Source organism: Uloborus diversus, chromosome 9, assembly GCF_026930045.1.
Source record: "Uloborus diversus isolate 005 chromosome 9, Udiv.v.3.1, whole genome shotgun sequence".
NCBI lineage: Eukaryota > Metazoa > Arthropoda > Arachnida > Araneae > Uloboridae > Uloborus > Uloborus diversus.
Window position 1 is genome coordinate 2,749,283 of NC_072739.1, and position 19,355 is coordinate 2,768,637.

Sequence of the window (19,355 nt, forward strand, 5' to 3'; positions counted from 1 at the left end):
AGAATCAATCCATCCATCCTTAACCAAACAAATCTTCTATTTATGATCGTGAGCGATGTATATTTAAGATGAATTAGTTTGTACATTTATTATGAGAATTTGAACTTATTGCAATGAAATACTTAAAATAATATAACATGTATCTGTCAGTCATTTTCTGAAAAATTAAAATAACTGTTTCAAAACTGTAGGGTGTTTCTTGTAAGTTCTAAAAAAAGGAGCTTCAGCAAAATTGGATAGTTATCAACAATCCCCAAAAGTTGACTTATTATTGGAAACCATTTGTCAATAAATTAGTTAACATTTTCTGAAATTGATAAGTTTCAACATATGAAAATAAGAAAGGAGTGTTTTAAACTCTTTTGAGCAACAATAATTACCAGCTGGACCAACAATGAAAAATTGAACATTGTACAACTAAAAATTCTAAAGGTTCATGAATCATAACCAGTTATTTACCACTCTCGTTAAACTAATCTGTGGACTGCAATTCGAAACGTAGTTGCTATGAACTTTGGTTAAAATTTAGTTTTTGAATTATTTTTTGGCAAGAGACTGATTTTGAAAAAAAAACTATTCTTATAATGCTCATTGGTTATATACGTCACCGGATTTAGTAGGAAAACATTTCTTAAGACATGGCACAAAAAAAAGTGTTTCAAACACTTCCTGTTATTTTGGATTTATATGGGTGTTTTTTTTCTGAAATATACCAACTTAATAAGGAGTTCAACTTCTTCAACTGGTAAGCGATAAAAAAGCAAAGCAAAGAAACAGCTTAAAAAAAGAAATTTTACATTGCACGTCATATATAACAGGTTTTATGAGGAAAGTGAGAAAACAAATGAGAATTGCTGAATATGATAAAAGTCGCCGTAAAAATTACAGTTGAGACAGAGTTTTTTCAACATATAAGATGTTGAAAAACTTGTATCACGTCCAATGCAGTGAATTTTCGCTGGTCTGAAACTATGTTGCAAACAATTGAAAAACGGCTACTTCAGGGACTCCGGGATAGCTGCGATATCTCCAAGCCTGGCGGGTGTTTTTGGCAGTAATTATTTTCCTCTATGTTGGCCGTATTCATCAGTTGATTTAAACTTCAGTCAGACAATCGAACCGCCGGTCGAAGCTGGCCAATCAGGAAACTTCGATCGGGTGGTGATCGGACCCTTATTGGTTGAAGAAGGCTTCGATCGACAGATCAGGTATCTCACGGAAGTTCAATTTTAACAGGTGAATATGGCTGTTTCGGAAGGCTTCATTCGGCGATCTGGATGTTTTTTTTTTTTAAATATATTATAACAGACATTTTACCGTAATTCACAGTGAGCACGCAGCACAGACAGCCCAAGTTTGACAAGACATTTTCTACACAAAGAAAAGGGGTAAAACAGCGTACTGCACTCCCGTAGCTGTCAGAAAGAGTACGTCTGACCGCTCGGCCACGGAATTTATTATTGCAAAAACGCTATTGTCTGTTATCGCGATTATTTTGGAGTCCCTGTTGCTCAATAAAGATAAAGTAACAATGACATCTATGAGCTGATAGTCTATTTGTAATTGTCATCTAACGCAGAACCCGAATTGTATGGACGTTCACGAACACAACTTAATGATTTGTCAAATAAAAAGAGTTTAAAGCTAGATTGGAATTGAAACCTGTGCATGGAAGAAACGCTAATCAGTATCATTGATAAAGTATATGTACCCAGGGATATTTTCATTGCTTCTGCAACCATATTTCACGCACTAAAAATCGAAATAGGTCTCAAGCATTTAGTCAAGCGTATTTTTAAGCTTTGTATTTTGGATAAAAATTTTGCAACGTGAAAAATGTGAAGCGGGGCTGCTTTAGGCAGTAATTCTTGCCTGATGTCTCACGGCTACAAACTGAACAATACGTTCACCAGACTATATTTTAAGCAAAAATTATTTCTTGCAATCATTTCGCTACGAACTTGGCATTAGTTCTTCAGAATCAGTTTCAAGCTTGCCTAGTTTTTCAATTCACCAAGATGTTCATCCAAATTTATTTTAAGGAGCATTTTTTGCCTGCAAGGAAACTTAATGACACGTTCGCTAAAATCTATTTTAAATCATTCGTGAGCTTTTGTGTAACGTAATAAGAGTGCAGAAATGTATCTTGAAAATATTTTGTTAATACGTGAATTATTTTTTAGAATAGAAGTGTTATTAAATAACGATGATTTTAGGTTGATATTTTGTTCGGAAATTATTAATCCAATCGTCAGTGATCCTCAATAAAAGGGACTTCAGTACTTTTTCCAAGCATAAATCAAAATTTAATTTAAAACGATAATAAGGCGGGCTCCTGGTTTTATCCGATTCTGATGCAACAGGAGAACGTGAACTATTACACTTATTATTTAATGTCGAGTAGTTTGCTGCTGCCATGCAAGCGAGACCAAACTTTGTTAGTTAACGGCTTGGATGCGAACGAAACTAGAATTTGGCCGATGGCTTACATGTAAACATGGCCGGATTTTTAGTAGTTCACGGTAGCATACAAATGAGACCAGAACTCAGTAATTCACGGCAGAGCAAGGGTCGCGAGAATCCGGTAGTTAACGACATATATGCAAACGAGAAAAGAATTTGATATTTAATGGCTTATATGAAACGAGATCAGCTAAAGGCATGCATGCAAATGAGGCTAAGTTTGGTAACTCATAGCTTATACGCACATTTGGTGGTTCACGGCTTATTTACAAACGAGACAGAAACTTGGTAGGTCAAGATTTATATGCGGGTGAGACCGGTAGTTCATGACAATTTGAGGCTTATAATTTAAGCTTTGAAGCCTCCAGTGGACGTAGGCCAGCGAATATCAACAAAACATTATGTGTACCAAAACCGTGAAAACCATCAGCGGAATTATTGATAACTATCGTCAAATTAATCTCTCCAAGTGCAGCAACAACTTCTCTAGAATTGACAACTGAACATCAATTAGCGTTTCACCATGCACAGTTTTAAAGAAAGGGCTTAATTTGTTGGACGCAACAATTGCACTTTCATATTATGCACTACGTGTTTTTTCGAGCTTGCGCATCACAGTATCACTCTGACTGAGCGTGCGCAGTGGTTTTGCTTTTGCCCCACTGCGCATGATGTAGTAGCACCGTTGTCGTATTTAAGAGGATGTACGGTTTAGCCACTATCCGACAACGGCTCTTACGAGAGATACCCAAGACAAGTTCGTTTGAGGAAGAAGAATGGAGAAATAATAAGGGGAAGGAGTTAATATTTTTTAAATGCGAAAGTTTTTGCAGAAAATTTATTTAGTGTACTGTTCACTAGTATCTGGACTGTTTCTAATGTGAAAAAGAGAAAAATGAGGCAAATAACTTGATTTTTAAGAAAAAGTACTCCATTATTAGTTTTGCTTTTGTTGTTCACAATTTAAGCATTACAAACTTTCAAAGCAATAGGAAATTTACTTTTTTGGGCTCAATGAAACTCAATTTGAATCTCTGGGACATCGAAAGGTTGTATTTTTTAGTCAATGATTTTATCTGCATTAATTAAATATTCATGAAATTAGAAACATAAAATGTGCATTTTAAGCTCTAAAATTTTGATTAAAAAAAATTGTGGAGACTGTTCCACATAACTGTCTTTTTCTTTTTCTCAAGATTTACGAAGTTCATGGTGGTTAAAATTAAATTGACAGTTCTTAGATGTTCATAGCTCTGGTTCTCCCGAACGGATCCGCTATGAGACTCTGAGTAATGTCAGTTCAATTTCAGCTCCTTGTATAAAAGCCTTTAGATTTCAATACGGGGAAATCTTTGTAAACTGACCACTTGCAGTGCACTACTTTAGTGGTCGTAATAAACAGGTGGTTAATTTATAGAGGTTTATTTATAAAGTAATGGTTAATTCCGTGCCTGATAAATGCGGTCAACTTAGACAGGTGGTCAACTTACAAGGGAAGTCAACTTTACTAGTTTTACTGTATTAAGTTCACTGAAGTAGATGCTACTGACTAAAACTGCGTAAGTAACAACTCGTCTTGGGTAAATATGTCGTCCGAGCATTTTGCTTTGTAATGACATCACCATAACGTGTAAGATCAGGGACAGAACACCATCCCGTACTCATAATAATAAGAAAAAAAACTTCGAATACCGTGCTAGTACAACTGTACAGTATGTGTGCAAGACGTGAGGTTGAAAAGGTAGGATGATATAGCAAAAAAGGTCAGAATTTCTAAATGAGCATTAAGTTAAGAACATTTATCGCAATAGAAGGAAAATATATTTACGTGTTGGAGGATACCAAACGCAGAAGATATGTCCAATTCATTTCCCCGAACCAGAGTTACGATTCAAGTAAATGAAAGTAATTTTAGATAACGCGATTTTCTTTCGATCTTCTATCCTCTCTAGGCTCATATATATATTTTTTGGAAATAAAGCTGAGACAGAAATCCAATTTAGCATAATATTTACAAAAAAGAAAAAAAAAGCTGCTCTTGCAAGCTAACAAGGTATAAGGTCAGGTTTTCTATGATCATATAACCTCAGAATGTGGAAAAAGTTTTCGTCAACGTATAAGGCCCCTATATCTCCCTCAACATCACATATCAAGGATAAAAAACGAGAATAAGGAACTCACTGGAACCTTGACAACTTGTAACTGCTGCCTTCAATTCTCTAATGCAACAGACGGAAAAAGAGTGATCCTTGAAACTGAAAAATCCAGACCGCATTCAAGTCCTGGTAGTTTTCCAGAAAGAACTTTACTCCATGTCTTTTATCGAATCTATATCAAGAATGGGCGGAAGACTGATATAACCTTCATTCTTTTAGACCATGAATACATTTCCTAGATAAGTCTACACATTTGTTCTAAATAGAAACATCCATTTGGTTATGGCTAATGATTTTGCCCAAAACTCAACCATTTTTGTGCATCTATGATAAAAAGACGATTCTTTGTTTATTTACAGCGCAATTCCTATAATTCCGTTATGTACTGCAATTCAACTTCGTGCTCCTTTAGAAACTCCATTACCTTTACCACCATAATCTTCTAAACCGACAAATTAAGCCCCTTATGATACTTGATCCGATTTATAGTCATATCTTATCGAATATTTATATATATATATATATATACACACATATGAATGTACATTTACGAAGCTATATTACATTCACACAATCAATCCTTAGATCTCCTCTGAACAGAGACCTGCTCTTGTTGATTTTGATATAAACTATATTGCTTTGGCTCCGCCTCCAATCTTCCTTCGTGCATGGGAACAAGTTCCACATACATAGTTAGTTACCATCCCGACTTGCAGGATTTGCCCCGACTAGAAACTTAAGGCATATGTTTACGAAAATCAACGTTCAACAAAATGAACTGCTTCCTCCCGTTCTTCTTAGTACTCCCGATCCTCGATGGTACCGTGCATGTACCGATCGGTCGATGGCTGTTGCACCATTTCCTGCCTGGTTTCGTAGACCGGTTGCTGCTGGTAATAGTCGGATCCGTACGAGGGCGGAACGGCCTCGGTGGATCCGTATGAAGGGAGGTGGGTCTCGGATAGCGGGAGGGTGACTTCGGCCGAAGGCACCCCTCCGTTCTGCGTGGATCCGGGTACTTCCTTGAAAGCGTTCTCCAGCGGGTTCCAAGATGGTCCCTCTGCCTCGGCCGGCGGTTCTGCCCAAGGCTGCTTTTCTCCCGATGCAAAGATGGCATAGAAGGTTACCCCGCCAAAGTGGATCATGCTGGCGATAAGGAATACCTTCTGCCATTCGTCGGCAGTCTGCAAAAGATGGAAGTGATTTAAAACTGTTCACATCGATAAAAGTACAGGATGATCCAAAAGGTAGGACGAACTTGAAAAATGAATGATTCGATAAACGCATAAAGGTGAAAAGATGCAGTTTGCACTGAACGAATAGAAAAGAAGCCGGGTTTTGTGTGGCAGCGAAGCAAAAATAGTTCTGTTTTCGACCAACAGATGGCGCTATAGCCACTTATTTCTCCCGAATTCTTATAACACAAATGAACTAAGAGGGCTTTCTTAACTATGAACCGCGTTTCGATGCATATGAGCTTCGACTGCCATTACCTGCTGCCGTTGCTCCTTTTTATATCCTGTCTTGCTTTGCATGATCCTGCATCGGAAATTCGACAGCGCCATCTGTTGGTCGCCAACAGAACTATTTTTAGTTTGGCTGCCAGAAAAATACGGCTTCTTTTAAATCCGCTAAGTGCAAACCGAATCTTTTAATCTTTATTCGTTTTCGAATTATTCATTTTTAAAGTTTGTCCTGACATTTGAATCACTTGATATCTAAACCATTGTGGCAAAAGGAAATGTTTAGTGAATTGGAGCAGGTGAAAAGCATTACGAGTGCAGCTTGATTTCCTAAATTTGAACGGCCATCTTTTGAACGGTTAACGGCTTGGAATTTGGATCATTGTGTTGGTACTCTACTCATCTATTCATCTAAACCCAAATAATATATTGTTTAAGTTAAATTTTTACTGATATAATTTGTTACTTTTGGGTGATTAAAAAAATATATTACTGAGCCCTCGTAATGCAATTAAACTTTAAAAGTTTTCCTAATTTTGAAATTCTAATTTTTGGCTCAAAAACAAATTAAGAGAGTCTTCAAAATTTAATAGCATTACATAGAAGTAGAGTCCTTCTCAAAACTTATACAATAAAACCAGAATGTAACTTATTTGAGTCTTTGGAAAATGGTTTGCGCAACAAATGACTCGTCTGTGAGCATTTAATCGTTTTTAAGTGAATATAGAATAAAACAGAAAAAGTCCATTAATGTGTTCCTGATTACCCGGAGGTCCAGATCAACTACTGCCAGATAAACGGGGTTGCGTTGTATTAGGAAGTAAACACGTGCTCACCGTTGTGCTTAGTGTTTAACACTAGAATTGCGACGATCTTCGTATACCTAAAATTACGGCCGGGGTCATTTTGACCCCTGAGAAGAAATCAGCATATTTCCGTACATATTGTTGTGTACTTGCAGAAATTAGTTAAAAGTAAACATATTTTGATAAATGCAGTTTATTTAAGATGACTAGATTTTAAGGTTGTATATTGAAGCATTTAAAAAGGAAGTTTAAAAACCTATTTGAAATAACCAGCGATGTTTTATTTGCATTTCAGAAGCTAGAGACTAATGCTCTCTTCTGTCTATAAAAAAGTTATAAATCTATATTCTAAGAGGTATATTTTAGGTTTTGCTATGTTTCTGCATCAGTAAATGTATTTGCATTTCTTTTTTTCTCAAAAGGGGCAACATCTGCCCACACTTTTAGGTTTTTACCCTTTAGAATGGGTTAAAAATAAATTCAATATTCTTGAAAGCTTTATATTATCAAACAGCACGATTTTTTAGGAAAAGTCAAAGAAGTGTTAAGTTTTTTATAAAAAAAAAAAAGGAGCAGTTAGAAAAAAAGCTTGCTAGGGGTCAAAATGACCCTTCCCGTAATTCTAGTGTTAAAATTATTTGTATTCACTGCTGGATGTTTTAGCTGTTGCGCTCGCATTTTCGTACATATTGTGAATAAATTCCGGTGTTTTTATAAGAACTGGCTGGTATAATTTCCCGATTACCTGATGCAAAGAAGGATTCGAAACAATACTCACTTCGTGAAGTGTAAGTGACTCGACAACAATGGGGCATATCATTCCGGACAGCGTTCCAAACCCGTTTGACATTCCCATCAAGATGCTCGCGTATCGGGGAGCGATGTCGAGATGGTTCACGTTGAAGCCTGTGGAACAGAGAACATCCTCAGAAAGCTGAACCTTAGTTTCAGACATTATTGACCACGCTCAAGCAGTGATAATACATGTCGCAAATAAAATTTTGACAATTAGTTTTAAAAATGGTTGTAGAGACTTCTGAACTTTTTTCCACCAACAGTTCAAAAAAAAAAAAAAAAAGAGTTGACATTCAAATGCACGCCTAGCAGGCAAATCATCACTCTAGTTATCTAGTTACTCAGCAAATGGCACCACTACAACCAGTTGTTCTTTACACAGTCAACTCTCCATAATCCAAAGTCCCAAAAAGACCGGCTAAAACCTTCGAGTAATCGGTAGTTCTAGTTATCGGAAGTTCCCCTCCAAGTCTTCTCATGGGTAATTTTCATTTTCTTTTTCAGAAATAGGGTATAATAGATAATAGTATATAATAGATAAGATAGACCATAAAACTTATAATTTAGATAAAATTAATTATTAGTACTACGTAAAAATATCTTTTATATACATAAAAATCAGTTTTGTATATAACGTGGGAAAAGGAAGTTATTTATGACTGCGAACATTTTTTATCACATCTGAAAAAGTAATTAAGTTTCTAAAAACAATTAAACTAATAAACATTTTCAGAATTTTCCAGGTACAACAGAAAAATATTCAAAAAATCTAATTGGGGAAGGTTGCCGTCAATGAACCACATAACAGTTTTCGATTTTTTTAGAAAGGAAATCCAACTCACATTTGACGTTAATTATCGGAACAATTTCTCAGGATATTTCTCTTTTAATAATAATATTCACCTTCATGATAAATATACACAATAAAGAATGAAAATTAAAAACAAATATTTTAGCATGTGGTCCATTCATGCTACCGGTTGCTATGGATGGACCATCGAGTTTCCATCTATGGACCACATTCTCAAATTAAAAAATCAATGTGTAACTTACAAATATCTATAACACAGGTGATCAATAAACACTTTAAATAACAATAAGTTACAGAAAAAAAGATTTATTTTCTAAAATGTTTTATTTTCGGATAAGAGGAACATAAAATAAAAATAAAAAAAAAACTCAGCACTCACACAACACACAGCTGTTGTCATCATACCTCGTTCACCACTTGATATTTTCCCAACCTGTGCAACAATGTTCTTAGCTAATATCTTTTAAACCTCTTTTGAGCTGTTGAGAATTTTGTTACATCGATTTTGAAAATTTTCGTTTGACGCAAGATTGTACTTGCTCTCTAAAATGTCACAGAACATTTTTGACCATTTTATTTCTTAAACCAGAAGCTTAAGTCTCAAACTACCAGAGACTATAGTATTAACAGACTTTTTGTCTTAATAAAATCTGTAGGACATGTTAGTTTTCTCAGCCTCTTGAAAGGCCAATTCCCCCCATTTTTCGGAAGTAATTCCAAAAACTTCTTCTTTAGTTTCAAAATATTATTCACTAATCACATTCCTATTTCGAAGGGCTTATCTGTTTAACTTTCAATTAGTGACTAAGGTAACAACCAACCGGTTTTTATCTTAAATGTGATTGTTTAAAGTTGCTTTCAGGACTCTATATTGTCGGCAGACTTCGTTAAGGTTCATGCCACCATTTCTGTAAAATACTGTAGCACGTTACGTGCTCTCGCTTGTCCACTGGCCATTTTATTAATTTTTGCATTTTTTGGAACAGCAAAAATATTTTAAACTGTATTATTATGTTTTAATTTTTAATCAATTTTATTAAAAAATTTGCCTTGAAATTATAATAAAGTATAAGAGTTTTCATGAATTACTGAGATTATTTTTTTCACTGTCATATTTATTTTAAAACAATTGAGCAATTTTCAAAGGTATTGAGCTGAAGTTACAACAATATTTGAGATTGTCAGGTGGTCCATTCATGGAAATACCTAGTTGTTCATTGATAGCAACTGCGTCATTTTGAATATTCTTATAGGTATTACTGCTCTGACGAATCATGATGAAACATGAAGTATCGTGAATTGTACTTGAAAAGGCACTCTTTTAAGTCAATGATCATGTTTAGACGATCAGTGATATTCAAAGCATGTTATAACCAAATGAAAATCTCAATAATTAGTAAGTTTACGGTAGAAATATTTTCTGACCGATTAACAATATGATTAAATAATTTTAGCTTCTTGACGACTTTGCACAACTGTTTTCAGACAAAGGAAGGTACCAAATCTGATTATGCGTCTGAACAAACTCTGGTACGGGAAATATCTTCCGGTCTAGTCATGGAACCGGTTCATTGACAGCAACCTTCCCCTACTTGCTGATTAGTTGGAGCTTTGTAAAGATTCTTCTTTAGGATCTACACTGTTAAAAATTCAGGAAGATTTTCTGGTAATTGTTACTGTAAAATTGCATCGCCGACGCATCGCTGATTTTTACGGTAATTTATACCGGAGAAATAAGCGATCCCAGCGCCAATTGGTTGCTGCGGCCTACCGAGGATACCGTAAAATTTTACAGTAACATTTGATTTTTACGGTAATAGTTACTGGCAACATGGATGCCAGTAACAATTACCGTAAATTTTCCGGAAAATTTTTAACAGTGTACACAAGCAGACCCTCTACGAATAGCTTACACAATCGCTCCATCGTAGAGCAAAGATTCACATATAGTAACATTTTCCTAGAGATATTTAAGAAATATTTCATTTTCTCTCAGCCCGCATCAATAAAAATTACAAAATGATCCTATTCGTCGGTCCATTAAGTTTTGTTGGCATTTATGTTTATGAAACCACAGCTCATAAAGCATATTTTAACTATTGTTTCTGTCGTAGGCGCAAATTCTTTTCTCTTGACTTCAGTTCACATTGCTTTTAAACGTCTTTTTATCCTAAAAGCACGATTATTCGTGTCATCCAGAAAATGAAGGGGACTCTTTTTCACAATTTTTGAAAATGAAATAAAAATCTCAATGAAAGTTCAGATCTTCAGATACAGCAAAAAGTAGACGAATTGGATTTTTCACAGAATTTTGCTATAATGTGTGCATTCACTTTTTTGTAAAGAAATTATCCCCCTCAGATAAGATGATAGGCCAAGCAATGTGTTAAAGGAAAAATAAACTTTTCTTTTTGTCTGAATTGTTTTCTAGCCGGAAAAAAAAAAGTTATTAGAGAAAATGGAAACTAAACTTTCGTGAAAACTTCGACTTAGAAAAAGTGCATTCGAGATATGGAGACAACTTTGTATTGAAGACAATAAATTATTTTAGCACCGAATAAAAACTTCGAGATGAATGAATACGCGAGTTTTAAGGCTGCGAGTTATCGAGAGCTGACTGCATATGAATCAAGTAGCGCCACCTATTGAGTAGCTATATAACTTGAAAAGTTATGGTCTAAGCTACACCAATACTAACATATAAAAGTAAAAGATAATAATATAACTTTAATATGCACACATTTTCTGGAAATTGCTGACACCAGCTTCGAGGTTCCAATGAACCCCTTTTTTGATGCAAAGGAAGTGTGAAATGGATGGAAACACAACCGACAAAAGCGTATTGATCAATGTCACTACTCTCTTTCGTCTTTTAAAAACTTGAGGTAGGGGAATGTGGGGCAAAGTGAAATAGTTAAGGTGACCGAGTTTTTTCGAAATGAAAAAATCGAAAATTTGTTTTGAAAATTACAGTACATATAGAAAACCCATTGTATTTTATAATACAACTTGCGTTGAAACAGTATTTTTAATTTTTGGCAGTACATTTGAGTCTTCAAAAAAAAAAAAAAAAAAAAGTGGAAAATTTTCACTTTTTTTTCCATGAGGCAAAGTGAAAAATAAAATATTTTTCTAATGAAACATTTTCTATTCGAGTATAAAACATATTTTTGATCAATAGAATTAATAAATAGAAGATTGAATGAATAAATGAAAAGATAATGAAACACTAAACGAATAATTAAATGAATAAATCCATTAATATATGAAGAAAAATGAACGAGTAAAAGAATGAATGAATAAGAAAGTATGAATGAATGAACAAAAAAGTGAATTACTAAGTGAAGGAATGTAAATGAATTAATTAATAAATGAAAACGTAAGAGAGATTTATATTAAATGATTGAGTGGGTAAATGAAACAAACTATTTCACTTTGCCCCGTATGTACTTGACTCATTGTACAATTTATTTAAAATACAAACAAGCTTAGTATTAACTAAATTAATACTGCATTGAATATTAGGAGGCCTCAGTTAATATTTAAAATAAGAACTTTATCATTTTATAGCAACAAAAATAATTTTTGGCTTACATTAAATTATTACAATTGAGTATAATTTTTTAAAAATTGCCTTTATTACCAAATGCTTTAACCTTCGGTGGTATTTTTTCCCTGACTGGAATTGACTACATATGGTACTACATAAGTAAAAAAATACCAGATAGGTAGATCAAAACGCAAAGTAAATATTTCACCATTTCACTTTGCCCCATGTTCCCCTAAATTACCCGAGCAGATTGATACTTTGATGTATAACTATGACAACACCCTACTGTCTTTCCTCTTAAATTGAAGAAAATTTCGAACTGGGGTGAATTTTGATGAATAACCACATCTCTTTTATTCCTCTTCGAACTTAAACTTGGCACGGAACACATCGCAATGCCCTATACTTAAGGACTTGAATTCCGCAATCATGCGAAATTCATTCTCCAAGTGCATTGAAAACGAGTTCACACTCTTGTCCGAGCTGCATATAAACAACCATTACTTTGTTAGAGATCATGTAAGAAATTTGTAGACTGCTGATTGGCTACCACGAAAAAACGTCATACGTAAACACGTCATCCATCTCCTTCATACACTAATTATTGTTTCATTTCGAAACAAGATCTTCTAGACATTATTTAAAGGGGAGTGGGAGGATGTAAACACATTCAAAGGTGAATTCAGAACTTTTGAATAACGAAATGTATTTACAAGCGTTGGGATGGGAGGGAGGGGGATATGACCGACGCATTTGCGTCGATTGGCCAATCAGAAATGTCAAAACTATTGCAAGGTCCCTAGCTGAGTAGAGGTTGTTTATATGCGTCCGGGCTACTCTTTCTTAGAAAATATTACGACATTGGAGTTTTAATAACTGGTAGTTAGCAAACCTCCGCAATCATGCGAAATTCAAACTCTAAGTGCATGGAAAACAAGTTCACACTCTTGTCCGGGCTACTCTTTCTTAGAAAATATTACAACATTGGAGTTTTAATAACTGGTAGTTAGCAAAACTGAGTAGTTATTTGCCTGTATTTCGTGGTATTCACTCTCAGAAAGGGCTCGACAAATTTGTATTCGAATGATTCAAAAGAGAATTGATGAATGTGATGTAACTGGATAATCAGTTGACCAAGTCCACAATGACATTCATCCCCGAATTATAGTGGGCTTTTGTAGATATACTTATGGATTTTATTTTGCTACGTCATTAGATTACTAAACACCGCCTGGATGCATTTTTATACTTTTTATTTGTTAAAACGTGAGCGGAAAAAGCGTCTGAGAAGTCGTTCTCTTAGAATATTCGTTCAACTCTGTGAATTGAAGCTGTACATTATTTCTTCGAATTACCAGATGGTGTCCTATGCGAGCAGAATTTACTAAACGTCAATCTTTTGCAACATCCAAGAACAAAGAAAAAAGAAGGCAATAACTATACATTGTACAGGTAATAAAAATAACATTTCAAACGCTATATATATATTTGATGTTAAAGTAAGAGAATTGACCAGTGCCTTCAAGAACTGCACAAAAAATAGCAAGAAGTATACCAAATAATTATTCATACACAATTTAAAAAAAACTGATAAAGCAAGTAAAATATTAGAAAAAAAGTTGACTAAAACTAAAGTAACTTCTTTTGCAATTTTTAAAACTTTCAGTTGAAAACATAACCACAAAATTGTTTTGTCCCTCAATTACTTTGCTGGCTTTGGGTTATTCTTTAAATGAATGAAATATCTAATGCTTATAAAATTTTATTTAAAAAAAAAGCACTATTGTATACCGATCAGATACGGATCATGATTTTTCTTCGGTGGAGAGCGTGAGCTCTTTTGCCGGGAGTGAGGGTATAGGGTCATAACATGGAACAGATCATTGATGGTAAATAAATACGTTCAGTCACTCTTTAAACTGGCAGCTAAAAATATTTTATCGACAATGAGAAGTCTACATTTGTGCAATTTGGAGTAATTGAAGAAAGTTTTTGACAAAAATACTTAACTTTCCCAGGAAACTGGGAAAAACCTACGTAATCCCGAAACGTTCCATTTAAATTACCTGTAACGTCTTAAAATTCTTCGTTTTCATAGTCATAGTGTGCATTTGGGTTCGGATTACACTTTGCGTTTGGTGCAGAACTGAGATTGCCGTGTGAGCTGCGCATGCGTCAACACTTCTTACTTTCTGGTTTTACAGTGCAATGACGAAAAAATGACTTCAATTCTGCATGTTTTTTTATACATGTAATATTTCACTTCATTGTTCCTGTATTGTTCCTTGTTCTGTGTATTGTGTTTGTTTTTGCTATTTTGTTCTTTGTAACTTTTTCTTGCTACCAGCCATTGAAAAAAAAAATCTGCACTTTTTTTTTAAAAATTCCTGAACAGCTGCAAAATTTGTTTAAAATTCTAATTCTTTAATTTTGAGAACTTATTACTTTTAGAGGAAAAAAATAGTGCAAAGCGGTACAACTGATTTAAATAGTCGAACTAGCCAATTCGTAGAAATTTGATTTTTGCATTTGTGCCGTCTTGATATTCTTTGTGCTATGAGCAATTATTTCTCCTATTTTTAGTAACATTGAAGCTTTGACCTGATTTCCTCTTGTGCTGGAAGATACATGACTTAAAAGCTTTAAATTAAATAAAAAATCCGGCTTTTTTAAATTTTAAAGGGGCATATCTTTTACGTGTCTATATTTGAAAGTTTAAAAGAAGAGTTGCTTTGAACTTTAAAGCTGGGGTTCAGAATCTGTCGGGTGAGCCCTGAGTTAAAGGGAGTAGAAGTATTCCAATTGGAGCTTGGGATAGTTTAAAGCAAGTAAATTGAAAAAGGGAAACCAAATATGATTTGCACACATTTGTGGTCACATAAAAATATTTTCGACATTCTTGCCTTTTTTGAGGTTTTCTGTGCAGCTTTTATCTACATATCTGTGACGAATAAGCCGAAAATCAATGAGAGAAGAATGGAGTCGTTTCCAATATTTAAAAAGCATTTTTTTCTGAAAGAACATGCTTAAAAACATAGGATCTAACCATTTTTTACATAATTTGAGAAAGTTTAATATTTTTAAAAAATTACTTAAATCGGTGATCTTTCATTGTTTACATTTCTTGCCGATGACATCACAAATAATGAAATGCCATTCTGTGTTGCCATTCACAGTGCAAAATATTTAATTCGCATCTTTACTCACGCGTATTGGCAACGATATGGTTGATAGCAAGCGTAGAGCGCAATTTTAATTCGCTGCTTGATTACCATAACGTGGAAACGCGGTACAAAGATGCGGCAAAAGTGCATCATTTGTGACGTCATCAAGACCACGCCTTGTTTGAAAAATCGGACATTTTAAAAAATTAATTAAAAAATAACTGTTGGGGTTGAAAGAATTTTCTAGGTTCATGTCATTTTTTTTGCTTATTCAGTCAATTTCAGTTACTAAAAGTACTACTTTTGACTGAAGGAAACAACCCCATTGTGAAATAAATACTCGTTCTTACCTGAAATCGCAAATCCACTAAATCCTACTGCAAGAGTTAAAGCTATCAAAGCGGTCGCTGTGCTTCTAGTGTACGCAACGATGAGCAAAAACGCCGCTTCTAGTCCAAAACCTATGAAGAAAGAAAGGTGAAGGATGAAATAGTGTGGGAAAAAATAGGTTTCCGTTGACTAAATATAATAAAAAAAATTATAAATAAAAACAAAAAACCCGACTGCGTAGAAATCAAAAAAACTAAATAGAAAAATGTATAAACCCAGTAGTTTAGAATGTTATTAAGTACTACTGAATAACTACACCATTGAAATAGTTTTATAATCGTATACACAGGGTAAGACAAATCAAAAATTCAAAAGCAGAATAAAAGGATCAACAGTCGAGGCACATTCATTTCTGAATCAAGGATTCCCGTAAAACTTAAATGAGCCTAGACTGTTGGTGCTTCTATTCTGCTTTTGAATTTATGATTTGTCTTATCTGTGTACGATTATAAAACTATTTCAATGGAGTAGTTATTCAGTAGTACTTAATGACATTCTAAACTACTGGGCATTTTACAAAATACATTTTTCTTTTCAGTTTTTTTTTTTTTTGGTTTTTACGTAGTCGGGTTTTTTGTTTTTATTTAATAATTTTTTATTTTACACTTTTAGTTAATTTTTATTGACTTAGTTATTGTGATTATAAGACGGAAAATTTCGCAATCTTGTCATTTCATTGAGAGAGTTTGTATCTTGAGGTTTATTAAATAACTTGCGGTGGTCTAAACTACTGATAATTAGTCCCTCTAGGGACCTAACTCGGCTTAAAGCTACATGTGCTTGGCCTTCGGCAAAAATGCGCGAACTTAAGTCAACCACAGCACAGCTATATAAACAGCCTGTATAACTCATGATGACACGAGCAAGGAAACGTCGTCAGTCAAATCTTTCACGTAAAACTAAAACAGGTTGTCAAGAAAATACGCGTCGCGAAACTAAGTCCCCTGAACCACGACAAAAACAAATGCAACATGTTAGAGATGAAAATCGAATTAGTAGACTTTCTTTCTTTTGGTGCTTATTGCACGGCTTTATTTCGATCAGGAATACAATCTGAGTGTCTTGCCTCCCTTACACATGATATATTTTTTATTACAGTACAGAATGCATATAAACAGCACATGAAAGAATTTACATCAGAAAGAGGGGAAAGTACATCCGGAGGGAGGGTGGGAGTCGAACCCACCGCCTCAAGTGTGAGAAACAATCGCTTAGACCAATTAGTAGACTAAGTAAACAAAAAAATCAGGCAGTGAAAGCTACCTGCATTTGTCGCACGCAGGTAGCGTGCGACACGATCCCGAACTGACAAAATGGCAACTGGTTGTTAATATGGTGAGTTTTCATTACTGTCATGTGTTTAGTGACACTCCCAAGGTTAAGACAAATCGATTGACGTAAGAATTACCAAAATTGGATAAGGCGTTTAGACCTTGCAACGCCACATCGGGACAAACATACATACATAGACTTATAAACACATTACCCTCCTTTGCGTCGCGCATGCGCAGTCGGGTAAAAAAGAATAGACGAGAACTAATCAATTTTAAACAAAAGCGGGAAATATTTCTGGAGAAAAAGCAAAAAAAAAAAAAAAGAAAAAAAAAAGAAGAAGAAGAAGAAGAAAACAGTATGTTCTTTTAAAATGTTTCAACTGTTTCACAGGGCCGTGGTAGCCCGAACGGTAGAGTTTCGGATTCGGGGCCGGAGGATCCTGAGTTCGAACCTCGATGGTCGAAGATCCACCATCGTCATTAAAGGGGACTGGGCGACGTTAAATATGCTCGTGGTCCCAATGTCCTCCAAGTGAAACGATACCTCTGGGGGTGCTAGCACCAGGTAGCTATTAGCTCCTGGACTAGTTCTAAATTCTCATTAACTGTACCATCCGGTGATGGTGCTGCCATCTATCGGTATAAAAAAATAATGGAGGCAAGGCACTTAGTATGCAGTCCTCGACATAAATACAGTTGTAGTCAGTTGTGACTCGGAATCGGAACTGTTTCACAAACGAGCTTATCTGGGATCACTTTGGACAGTAAGGAGGACGCCCTTTGAGTTAGAACGAATTTGTGGGGTCTTTACAGTAGTTGTGGTACGAGATGACGTATGGCATCGTTCGAGTTTGCTATGTGTCTATTGGGGTGGAGTGAAAAAACTCTTTTTTTTAAATTCTTATAAGCTTGTATGTGGAAAACGTGCCTTTTGTGTATACAGTAACAATTCTGTAAAATCACAATATTTTCTGACAATTTTTTGATCTCCCCTCGCTTTACTGAAAAATTGCCATTTTGAGATTTTTTGCGAAAATGCTACACTGAAAGACTTTGTACGACACTTTGAACGCCATACAAGTATTTTGTAATTTTTTGTGCTAATGGTTATTGAAATTAACATTGTTAAATATTTCATGTTATTTCCGATGAATAGAATTAGTAGTTATCAGAAAAATAAAAGGTTATTTTTTCCCGTCCATTATTATTAGTTTTGCAGCAATCCTCCGGTGAGTGTAGTGGATGCAAAGGTTAGTTTCTTTCTATAGATTTAATGGGTTATCATGTACAATTTTGTAGCCAGGTTCTGTCTGAATTTAGCACGGCTTATTATACTAGTACTATTATCTTACAGTACGAAATCATAGCTTGATTAGGATCAAACTATTTAGGCTGAAAATTAATTTCAGTTATCTGGTTCTCCGTATGCGTGTTTTTCCGAGAAAGATTTTCTACCGTCTGCTGAAAAATACTATTAAATATATTATATATTAGTTATTAAATAATAAACACTACATTTATTACGTAAATCAAATTAACAGTAGTTACAAGAGACAAAGTATTATGCGTGATATTTGGCACTCCACAAAAACTTCCGTCCAATACTCTCCCAACTTACACCGATGTTATGAAGAAATACGAGGGCAATTCGGAAAGTAACCGCCGCTTGGGCGTGGCGCTGGAAGTACGGTTCGGAGCGCCCTCAATCGAATGCACGAGCAATCTGTGATTCAGTAAGCTGCCAGTGGGAAAGTGAGAGTGGTGTAGGACCAAGCGTTTGCTAGTTATAGCGTGACAAAATGAGTGCCGCCATAGAAAGTCCCGCGAAATGTGAGGTGCGAGGAGTGATAAGATTTCCTTTGACCAGAAAAATGTCAGCAGCGGATATCCATCATGAATTGTGTTCCGTATACGGCCCAAACATTAGGAGTGAAGGTGTAGTGCGTCAGTGGGTATGCTTTTTCAAGGTTGGAAGAACAGACATCCATGACGAATCACGCAAAGGAAGGCCGTCTGTAGCCCAGACTTGGCTCCTTCTGATTACCATCTGTTCACTGCAATGAAGAAGTGGCTTGGGGGACAGCATTTCGCTGACGACGAGGAACTTAAAAGCGCAGTGACACATTGACTTAAATCGCCGGCGGCCGCTTTTTATGCAGATGGAATTGATGAATTGGTAAAACGGTACGACAAGTGCCTAAATAATGGCGGCGACTACGTTGAAAAATAGAGGAGAGTTGTACCTTTGATATGTAAATAAATGTTTTTCCTCTGTGCTGGTTTGTCTTATTTACAGCGATTCGGAGGTTACTTTCCGAATTGCCCTCGTATATGCAACTACAACAAAATCTCAAGACCGGAAATGGAAAATACCCATCAATTTTTGGACATATCGCACAAACTTTGTTATGAAGTGGAAGAGATCTGGACAAAGGCCCCCCTTCCAACGGCAAGTCTTGCGCGCGCAGTTGAAAAACTCATAG

General features: G+C 35.2%; 1 protein-coding gene across 1 annotated transcript in view; it reads right to left on the minus strand.

The window, feature by feature from the left end:
* Positions 1–5,416: 5,416 nt before the first annotated feature.
* The window catches only part of LOC129229229 (vesicular glutamate transporter 1-like), a 109,204-nt gene continuing 95,265 nt past the window's right edge, over positions 5,417–19,355 (minus strand). The window contains 3 exon segments of the mRNA XM_054863490.1: positions 5,417–5,803; positions 7,667–7,794; positions 15,559–15,669. Of these exon segments, the coding sequence (XP_054719465.1) occupies positions 5,417–5,803; positions 7,667–7,794; positions 15,559–15,669 (626 nt within the window).